Consider the following 11733-nt stretch of genomic DNA (forward strand, 5'->3'; position numbering starts at 1 on the left):
GTGACTTGACGTTTCTAAGGTACCAAATTAACCTGAATGTTTTGAAGGTGGAGGTGTGGCGGCTTTGCGCCTGTACCCTATAGACATGACATCCTATACCATGATACAGTTGTTATAAAGCCTTTTCAACTGATCGACCAAGACCTCGCTATCGCACACTCTCAACCTCGTTTCCGGGGTTTTTCCATTCTCTTCTCCCTATCGAAGAGAAAAGTCCTGGAAACGAGGTTGGCGCACTCTCAGTGGGCTCCACCCCTGAAGTGTATCTTTTGGATATAGTAGAAAACTGCCCCACACTATCACCCCTCTGCAATAATGATAGCCGAATTGACGTCTAACCACAGTCCCCCCCCCCCCCCCCATCCTTTTTGCAGCTTCACCTTTGAGCACGTCATTTGGTGTTCACTCCATTTGAAAATAAACTTGGCTCATTTTAAGTTTTTATGAAAATTTCTTAAGCATTTACGAGAACTGATAAACTTGAAGAATCGAAACTTCGAGTCAATTTTTAGATAGCAGCTGTTTCATAACAGCCGGTAAACACAAAGAATAAGCCCCGCCATCTGGTCAGTAAGGAGATATGAATGAAAAGTCTACAAGTCAAATAGCTGGAGATTCACTTTCTGCAGTTATAACTTTGAGTCTTGTTTTCATGCCGTTGCGGTTACAATTGAGTGGACATGATACGATATAAGTTGTCAAGGTTGAACATATTTTTTTCAGTTATGGCATTTGCGGTTGTAATTTGGCGGTATTTAGGACTGAGATAAAATAGCAAAAATCTCAACAATTCAAAAGCCCTTCCTGTAAAACCCGGACAAAAAGGTCCTCTACAAAAGCTTTGCCAGCTGACATGAGTTACGACTAAGCCTTATTAATTCCGTGAGTTTTCATGGCAAGTTTTGATCTAAATTTTATATCGTAGAAGGTGGCCGACAGTTCGAGATCACTCAAGCTCTACCATAACGTACCAAAGGCAACATCATTTCCGTGAGTTTCATGACAAGTTTTGATGTCAGTTTTATTTTGTGGAAGATGGCCGACAGTTCGAGATCACTCGAGTCCGCCATGACCAAAAGCAACGACCGATCTTTATCATTTCCGTGAGTTTCATAACACGCTTTGATCTAAATTTTATTTCGTGGAAGGCGGCCTTCAGTTCGAGATTATTCAAATTTCGCCATTGCCTAAGGCAACTATCCTTAACTATCGATCTGTATTTCACATTTGTTTTTATCATTTCATCATCATCCAATTACGTGCCAGAGGGGATCTCGGTTTCCGTTTGTACGTGTTCCCAAACCGTAAGTGCTTTCTACCTACTGTGTGCTTCGATATTTTTTGAAGTCACCTTTTACTGCAACGGAAAAATTCACCTTCATAGCCTAACGACGTAAGATATTGAAACAGAACAGTGATCGATCTAGGGGACCCACACTTACCCCTGAACAAGTATGGTTAAGATTAGGGAAGAACAAAACGGATTATCTTAATTACAAACTTAAAAATTCACGCTTAATATATCACTGAAATGCGCCTTCCGTAAAAAAAAAAAGAATAATTTTAATCATCATTTCAAGTGACGCTTTGTCAATTTTTCGCCAAAAAATATCCTTAAACAGGGAGGAAAACAGGTTGTAGAGATTAATGGAACTTCATCACGGAAAGCTAAAACATTGCCTAATTTTTTCAAGTGAGTCCTTTGCAATCTGTCTAAATGTTTCTCAGTCGTAACCATTCTTTTCTTTTTTTCAGTTTGTTGCCACTTCTTTAGCGTTTTTCTATTTTAGGAAAATATTATTTTGAATTGAGGTTTCCTTCATTTTAAAACCGCAATTAAAATTAACGTGGCATACCCGGCGTACTTTCTCCAATGAATGCCCCCGGGGTTCATATCAAACTTGGCCTTATGTTTCCTTGAATCCTGCGGTTCAATCAGTGTCCGTTGGCCCCGTTGTTTATGAAGCACCAGTTTTCCTTCATTTGTTTTGCCAGCCATAAATCATTCCATGACACCTAAAGATTGTAACGTCTCGGATAAAAGCTTAACGGCCTTATTTGCAATTCCACCCTGGAGAACCGGAGTTTGTTCGGGGCCTGGTATTTGATCGAGTAAATAAGGTATCTCACGGCCTTTAACAAACTACAATTTCAACTGCTTTATTTGGAAGGGAACGACTGTTAAGTGCCAAAATAAATCAAACTTCGCAGCTCATTGCTCTAGCGAATACGAAACTCGAAACTTGATTGATTATGACATGATTTGTAATGCTCTTTTTTGATCCCAAACATTTCTTATCAATATACTTAATTATAATTATAATTATAATATACTTATAATGTTACTTTTGAGAATTCAGTAGTGATATTAGAGACAACATAAAAATGGGTTTGACTCTGGCATTTAAAACGTTGAAAACATTTCGTAAAAAAAACCAACAACAACAACAACAATAAAAACACAAAAAGACGTTTCGACCGAAGAAATTAACGTGGTAAACTGCTCAAACTGCGACTTCATATATCATGGCCAAAGCGGAAGATCTGCTAAAGAGCAGAGTCTCCCTCGATTCCGATTTTTCTAGGAGATCATAAGGGGTCTGATGTTGATTTGAATCTCTGTATGAGATCAACTGACCGATTCGCGTTGCAATTATACGTTGAATTTAACTGGAAATACGGTCAAATAGGACTGCTCTGCTCCCTATGTAGCTCCCAGAACAACTCTTTAGCTTTCGTGTTGTCCGCACAGCCCACACAAAACAAATTCACTCGAAAGTACTGCACAGTTTATAAGCTGTGATGTTTTCTACTAGATTCTAAGGCGTTATCAGAGCTAGTCAGACACTGTCTGTGAACATATCAGAGAATCTGTTTACATATGAAAATTCGCCATATTTGCGGTGTAAATTCGTCAAATAAATTGTCCAGCAGGCAGATATCCAGATCGGATCAGCGTAAAGTGGCTTCATTAGTACGGGAATTTTACATCAGGATTGAATCGCGGGCGGTCTTAAGCACCACGACCTCACTCTGTCTAAGGTTTGGTTGTGGGAGATCTGGGACCCGTTTCTCTGCGTTTCTCGATGACCCCGAAAAGTTTTCGCAACCGAAAAGCCGTAGCAAAATCTCAGACCTTATTACTAAAGAGCTGTTTTATGCACATACTCTTAATATGAGCAGAGGCTCCCTTCATACGAGAACTTTCAGGCGTAAACACCTCTCTGTCTTTAAATACCGATTAACTGAAATTGGCTTTGTGGGCCCGAAAAGTTTCCGGGGGTTTCGAGAAACGGGCCTCTGGGCACAAGATAAATGTCACGATTTCTGATGTAAAAAGATACTTCTCAATTATTGCCTTTTCGAACTGGCTCACTGCAATACAAGAATCATAGCCACGTTTTGCAAAGGATAGAAAAAAATTCCTAATATTTTGAAACAGTAAAAATGCCCAGAAAAATGCTCTACATGAAATTTAAGCAATGAAGTGGTTGTCGCCACGTACGAAAAGAAGATTGAAATCTGAAACAAGAGACTGACATGAAACAAGAAAAGGCTTCGAATACGGTAATCCGTGAAAACAGCTGCCTGTCAACGCTCCCGCAGCCTGTTTCGCTTTTTAACTTGAAAAATGAGGCTAACGGGCAAAAGTTTTCAAGATAGCCATCCACAACAGAGCTTCTTTAACAGCGACAAATTCGTGGAAAGTTCTCCGTATTTTGTTATCAGTATAACCCGCGATCGGGCGTTGGCCCAAAAAAGAACGCCTGATCACAGGTTTTCGTCAGTAAAGAAACATTAGGCTGGCACGACAAACATGAAACGGCATAAATCGATATCAGTGAATGTTGCTTGTCCAAAGAGCCGCGTGGGTGGGTGCTAAAATGAGAACACTCAAGAAAAATGCTTTAAAGGACCGTCAAGTGGTTCATGATATGATGCAATAACCGTTACGTTTGCGAAATAGCTCGTAGCCAATCAGAGCGCGCCTAATATCCTGGCCATTATATAACAAAGCCAAACAATTTTTTCTAAAAGGTACCTTTTGGAATTTAACTACTGTTTTGACAGCTGACGAGCAAAGACGAGAGGTCGTAGCATTCAAAACACAAGAAAACAAGAACTTTATCGTAAAAATACTTTTTACATTTACAAAGAAAACATTCAGTGCTGAACGTTCCTCGACAATGGAATTTCTTGAATACCACAACAACAACTCTCTGTCAAAACTGTTTGCCATTTGAAACTTGCTACCTTATTTTCTTTATTTGCACGACGATGTTCTAACTCGGGTCATTATTCCATATTCTGTTAACGTTTTCACGTTTTAAAACAATATTTACTTTGACTTTCTTCCAGCGCAATCAATTACTTCACTGCGTGTTTTTCAACACAAAAAACTGCTGATATGCATACTTTTTCACACGCAATAAAACTCGACAAAAACAATCCCATTACAGGGTCATAGGGTGTAGTTTTTCATTGGGAGTTGGAAAACGCACTTGGAACAGAAGCAACGAATTTGACTGAAAACACAGCGTTCCCTGACTTAGTGAGAATTTAGCTGAATCAGCTGAACGTTTGCCTGCAATAGAAAGTACCAGACACTGAAGTAGGAGGAATGTTTTTCATATTTCTCTAATGCCCTTAATCAGTTACCCGTGTTTGAAATTAACGCATTAACTCCCACGCTTGTCATTACATCTCATTGAAAGAAGATTTTCAAGCTCGATTGTCGAATGGACGAAAATTATGCCAACTTAGAGCGAAATAAAAATTAAAGGTACTTGAAACATGCGTCTCGGGCGCACTGATAACAACATTCGCTACTCACACAGGTCACGAGATATATGAATATATGAAAGCAATATAACTGAGACAAAAGCAATAAAACTTAACTTTTCCTGAGCAGTCAGAGTAGATTTAATTACTAACCCCGAAGGTAAGACATTTGTTCCTTGGAGAGCTAACACAGTTAGTAAGGTCAAATTAATAAAGCGAGAGACTCTTCTCCCTGAGCCGAGGGATCTTAAGAAGACAAGAGACGTCTTGAGGCTTGAGTGCTGTATCAATGAATTCACTACACACTAAGGAGCATTCCAGTGAAGGTGGAACTCACAAGTGTCAACCGACATTGTCATTGGCAAGTATCTCTTGTGGTTACTTCAACACACAAAGAGCTGTTATGGTATCCGCTGTGCAAGAGATCTAACAAGGTTTTCTTCATCGAGAGGCATTGACACTGCACGTAGAAGAACAACGGACGGTTTTATTGTTTTCTGGGTTTGATTCTCAGTCGCTTATCAGCCATTCCACTTAAGGGATAATCAAAGCATTCCAATAGACAATCATTTTACCGGATTTCAAGTATTTTATCAATTAAACATCATCTTTTCACAAGATTTGTATATACAAACGCGGGTTAGCCCATTAAAATGACTTTTATTTCACAAGCTACGAGTATAGTGCAGGTAGAAGTGAAAGTATGAGTAAATACTGGGTTCTATAAACCGATAACGACGCGTTAATAAGCCCTATGTGCGAAATATTTTGGCCTTTCAAAGGAATCGCTTATCGCCAGCGGTGGATTGAAGACCACGCTGAGAGCGGGGTCAAAAAGGCGAGTCTGCAAAAACCAGACATATTCTGTGTCGATGTGGAAAAAGATTATGTGCCTTACTCTAGATAGCGCAAGAAAACAAGATGAATACAGCTAATTGCTTCCACATTTATGCGCGACACGAGAACTGCGGCTTAGAATTTCATACTCCTGTATGCCTCGTGTATTCTTAAGTATGCAAGCAAAAATTATTGGGATAACTTGGATTTCAAAGTACTAACCGCTAACCGTCTTGTATTTGCTGCTTTGCAATTCGGATAATCCGCCCAATGAATCGGCGATTTGGAGATCAGCATCTCGTGGAATGACAGTCCTGAAATGAGCGATATTGATTGATAACACCAGCACTAGAAATCCAATGGCCCTGCAACACAACCAAGGAAAGAATCCTGTAAAATTCAATCGATATTAAGCGCTAAGCAATATCAGTATGCAGCAGTAATACCTTGTGGCCATGTTACTGCCGAGAGGACAAGTTTATCCGAGATGGATTATTCAGGTCGATGAACTAAACACCCCCACACCCGGCAACCTCGACTACAAAAAAATACATTGCACAGGCCACATTCTCCGGTGTCTTCACACAAATTACCGGAAATTCACGCAGTGCACTGATTGGCCAATCTTTAACCCATCTACACATGATATCACCTAAATAGGCGAGTGTGCGTAGAGCAAGAATGACACTTGAAATACAGTATGTAGAAATACGGTAAAAATACGAGAAAAACTTTGACGCTCTTTGGTATTTTTCTGCACTGGCGAAAGATTTGTGAGTTAATAGAATATGTTTTCGATATTTTCTTGTCAGCTCATCTCGTCTGGCTGACAGAGAAATGCAATCGGATTGCATGTGATGAATGCTATGTGTTTTTGTTCCACGGGGAGCCTATACAACTGTGGAGGACATGCCTTCTTTATTAACTATCTCACAATACTGAGAATTTTACAGCAACCTCCAGTTGGTACCCAAAGATAGGTTGCCTATCTCGATCAGGCAGTAGGTCCCATGAATGGCTTGATACCCTTTGATAGAACAATAGAACAAACAACAGAAGCAATGCCCTCTAACCCCAAAACAATAACAGCTGCTGTAATGACGACAAATAGAATTGCAAGCCTACGAGAGCTGCTACTCCGGGGGGTACTCCCAGAAAAATTGGGTGGGGGTGTGCGGGCCGCCTCCCAAACCCTGACCTTGTTTACCCTATTTATGACCGTTGCAGCTGGCACAGGTGCCCTAAACATAATTCATGAAGGGCTTTTGACGATGGTCTCATCGATGATGACGAAAAAGTAGCTTCTAAAAAATACACCCAATTCAAGGCTTGAGTGCAAAAACCCCACCTTATTTATGACCAAAACGGCTGAAAAACCATATCCTTTGGGGCCACGCATACCTATATAGCCAAAATAAGGAGGTCCGCCCCCCGCCGGGCCTGCTACACTTCCGATCGTTATACCACAAGCATTTCGTCACATGGGATTTCACGGATATTGCCTCCTCTCGAGAACCCGGCTCCGGTACTCCATGTGCTACTTCAATTGTCTGTGAGACTTGTAACCGTATACTCTTTATGTATAAATCCTATCTGCGTATTTCAATTCTGTTTTCGTTACTGTACATCGGCGACTGAAATATTCTTGGACACATTGCAAAAGCAAGGACTTGTTCTCAAGTGGGTGAACTGAAATTGTTGATGATGATATAACATTGCAAGAGCGTTTCGCAACTCATACATTTAACGCCTGTGTATAATAGCGGGGGCACTCCCAAGCGAATTGGGTGGGGGTTTGTGATGAGTTTCTTAGCCTGTTAACAGGCTATGAGTTTCTTGAAACCCTTGTCCTGCTTCAGACCGAAATTCGCGATTTTCCCTATACTCTATTAAACCGGGGGGGGGGGTACTCTGTAAATCTTTGAGTAAGGGTGTGCCGCAGGGGTATATAGCTTATACATGGGAGTAATCCCTGGGATATTTCAAACCCGACCCAAATTTCGATGCCCTATTTTAGTCCTGATCCTTCTAAAAACATACCCAATTCAAAACCAACACAGCTAATTCAAGATCAGAGTGCACAAACCATGCCCTACTTTGAACGAAAACAGTTCAAAAGTCATACCCTCTTGCGCCACTATACGAATATAGCTCATATAAGGGAGTACACCTCCCCCGGGAGCCGAAAGCTCTCTTTGCCGGAGAGAATACTAGAATACGCTTCTGTACACAAGGAAAAACAACTTTTGCTAGCTTTAACAACTTTCCCACGATCCCATTGAGTGCTTTCTGGCTTTCCCATTATCCCACTGAGTGCTTCCTTTGGCTATAATTTAAAGAGGACATTTTTGAAATTTCTTGTGAGATAGCTGGGTAAGGCAGCCGACAGATAATGAACTTCTAGCCTTTAAGTGTCGGATCAAACGATATTTTTTCCATCGTCGGACAAATGAGGTTAATATATACCGTCAAAGGGAGGTCAAGACTGTTGTGTCACCGGTGAAATTGAGATGCACTTTTTATATATACGACAGATATTCAGTTCAAGGTATCCGACTGGGCCTAGGTAGCTGTTGGTCTCGTTGGGTATCCTCTTATATGGCCGGGTACAGCTCATTTATTCTGTTGTTAACTGTGAGTAGCCTAACAGTGTGCGGTTGCTAATTAACAAAATGGCGGCGGCTTGTTTGCACTTTCGAAACGTCTGTGAAGAGGATTTACATGAAGTCTTGCACGACTAATAGGTTTATACTATAAAAAAATAATAAGATTATTCGCTCTCGATTTCTATGTGTGATATTTGACTGGGATTGCACTTCCGTTAACCATTTTACAATTGGATTATGAGCTCGAAATTTCTATCGTGTGATAGTTGACGAGGGCGCAATCCGAGCCCACAATCACGCATAGAAATCGAGAGCGAATAATCTTATTGCTTTAGCATAGATCTACTATTCGAACTTACACTAAATCTTCCACACAGACACTTCGAAAACAGAAAGAAGTGGCCGCCAATTTTTTATCCACTGAACGCTGCTAGGCTACTCACTATCTACAATAGAATAGTGAGTAGAGTAGCCAGTCAGAGAACGGCATTCGTGATAGAACGCTAGTTGATTTATACTAACACGCGATAGAAATCTCGAGCTCATAATCTAATTGTTCAATATAAGTCCGCTCCTAACAGGGTCTGAAGTGTTCTTAACAGGGTATGGTTGCACGATAACTGTCGTAAAATGCAGTGTATACGCCAGGGCGGCGGGGTGTACGCATTCCCTAAAATGTATGGCTGGCGTGTGCGGCCCAAACTTTGAAACCTGTACCGCTATTCCAGAAAAAAATCTGTGATTTTTCATACCTTATTACACACCTGAGCGAAAAGCGGCTCATTTAATTTTCAAACCTCTCAACAAAAAACCCAGTGCCAAGCCAGAGTTAAAAGATGCCTTATTTCAAATCAAAATGGTCAAAATCTATATTCTTTCTCAGACCAAAACCCGGCGCTCAGAAAAGCGCCGCACGTATCTATAACGTAACGGCCACCCCCGGTTCCTTTGGTGTATACAGTACTCAGCAATCCATTATAAGCCGGACGTTGGTTTGTTGATATTTAGTAGGTCGTCTATCAACGTGAAATAATTTTCAGGACAAGAAAATAATTGTATGGTTGTCAAATAAGCACTTTATAACGACTGGCCACACTGGAAATAGTGAGTTTTATTTCCCCGAGACCCTCAATGTTCCCCGAGGCGAGACGCTAAAGCAAAATTCACGGTTTACCGTGGGGCCATATACCTTCCATCTCAAAAATACCAACTACGAAAAAATTGTTTACTTGACCCCGGCTGGGACACAAACTTGCCGCGGTTTCAAGGTGCAAAGCCTGATCACATCCGAGTCGAAAGTTCAAGGTTGATGTTTCTCTAGGGAGTTAGGGAGTTTTAACCCGTGCCGGGGAACCATAGCATGCGAGCAGACTCACCTTTGAGCCACGTGCTCGAGCGGCGAAGAGCAAAGCGCTCCGGCGGGAAGGGATCTCGATTTCGCGCTAGCGGCTACACCGTGCGCGCTTGTGGCCCAACGTGAGCCTGGCGAACCATGACACATACTCTTCCCATTGGAAAATGTATTTGAGTTGGAAGATATATATAACAATCTGATTTCCCTTAATTCCACACAACTGACAAGGTGTTGTATTACAGGGTATGTGTCTCGAGTTTTCTAGATTCGAAACATCGACAAGCTACCAAACCCCAGGTGGTACCCCTATAGCCAATCATGGGTCAAGAACACCCCCAGGGATTTCCCCGCGCGGTGACAGACCCTTGCATAGCCTCATTTCCGTGGCCTTTTTCCTTGGTTGGTGGCGGGGAGCGGGGAGGGCTAGGGGCGGGAAAAGGCCATTGGAACGAAGCTGCACTGACTCTGCAGCCTCACCACAAACTAGACTGTGTTATAGTTATTAGTGAGAATAAATTCGGGCGATGTGCCTTGCCTGCTGGCTGAAAAGTTTTCACTGGAAATTTGCCAGGAATTAGAACTTGAGATGTTTCAGCTGGGAACAATTAAAAGGGAAAATTGTTTTCAAAAGTGCTAATTTGTTCATCCATTATGGTCGTCATGGTCCCGGATGAATTCTAACAAATTTATTGGCTCATTGTGCGCTTGTGTATCGCGGAATGGGCTGAACCGCAGACCTACGCATGGCCTTTTCCCTTGCCCCTCCCCTAAGCAAGGGAAAAGGCCATGGGAACTGGAACTGGAGCGAAGACATCTCGTTTATGCCGTTTGTGCCCTTTAGTGGCAATAAATGGATTGATGATTTGTCTCCTGTGCATGATTGCAATGTTCGATCTGTCATTAACGACGAAGCTCGACCCAATAACCCATTTCACCCATTTCCGAGTTGCCCTAAGCCTAGCCTCTCTTTCAAAGCGAGGCCTGGTGCACAACCATTCACATGAAAATGAGTTCAATTTGCATGTGAATGAAACCTCATTTTCATATGAAAGGTGGGCACCAAGACTCACTTTGAGAAAGAGGATAAAAGTGAGTAATTCCGAAATGGCCTTTTGTGCACCGAACCCACCATGTCCAAACAAACAGAACAGGAAAAAAACCCGCTTAGTTTTTGTAAAAAGGATATACTGTCTAAACTGTTTACTGATTTTGCCATCTTTAATCTTGCGCGTATTCTCCAGAATCTTTGAGCCTGAATTGAAAAAAGCGAAATGCGTTTCGGAATTTGACCGCAAAGGCTTAGTAAAGTGGTTTCTTCAATTTCGGGCAACGTTTGTGACGAAAGCTTGCGTCAAAAGGAGGAATAAAGCTACGTTGAACTGAAATTCTGTGTGAGAGTCCTTGATCCGTTCGAATTCCAGTTGCCACAAGTATCCGGTATCCAGAAAATAGGGACAGATTTCTACTCTCAAGCAAACCAAGCGAGTTGCTCAGAGTTAATTTTCCATATTTTTCCCCAAGTTGCGTTAATACATGCATAATTTTTCATAAATGTACGACAATTAGCCTTTCTAACGCCGTTTTTGAGTTGATAATTCAAAAGAATTTTTATTCTCAAACGAGGTTAGTGAGGATAATTTTAAATTGGCAGCCATTTATGAAAAGAGTCTGTTTACCGCCGTCAAGTTCCGTTTCCAGTTTAATTACAATTCAGCAATAGTTATACCATATGTAAAACTGAGAAAATCTTAAGTTAAAAACGTCCTAAGCTTTCTTAGTTCTCCACGATCTATTAATTACGTGCTTGAAGCCGGATCTTAAGATACATGGAATAGTTGTTTTTTTCGGGTCTCGGGAGTAGGAATGAAATTGGGTCGTCTCTGCTATTAGACATTTCAGGCGTAAGTTTTCGACAAAGGGATTCCCTTCTACTAGCAAAAGAAGTACCTCTAGCCAATGAGAGGGCTTGACTCTGCTCCCACACAACAACAATATCCGGCTATAGTTGAAATGCACTGATGAGTGAAGGAAAAAGCGCGAACGGAAGTACAAAGTGCAAGATCAGAGTAAATATGTATAATCTCGATTTTTCGTACCTGCATATACTATTCACGGTTTTTCACACTCTTCACAAGACATCTAACACGCTAACAC

At 41.4% G+C, this 11733-nt stretch overlaps 1 protein-coding gene across 2 annotated transcripts in view; it reads right to left on the reverse strand.

Moving 5' to 3' along the window:
* Positions 1-11733, reverse strand: part of LOC145470538 (uncharacterized) — a 70446-nt gene that overhangs the window by 58083 nt on the left and 630 nt on the right. The window contains exons 1-2 of one of the 2 annotated variants that reach the window (XM_081454344.1): positions 6066-6361; positions 5842-5984 (exon numbers count right to left, since the gene is read on the reverse strand). In XM_081454344.1, coding sequence (XP_081310470.1) covers positions 5842-5984; positions 6066-6076 — 154 coding nt within the window. In that variant the 5' untranslated portion in view covers positions 6077-6361. Of the gene's footprint in view, positions 1-5841; positions 5985-6065; positions 6362-11733 lie in introns of those variants that run through there. The other variant, XM_081454345.1, reaches the window with a different exon arrangement.

This window comes from Orbicella franksi, chromosome 15 (assembly GCF_964199315.1).
Source record: "Orbicella franksi chromosome 15, jaOrbFran1.1, whole genome shotgun sequence".
Classification (NCBI taxonomy): Eukaryota; Metazoa; Cnidaria; class Anthozoa; order Scleractinia; family Merulinidae; genus Orbicella; species Orbicella franksi.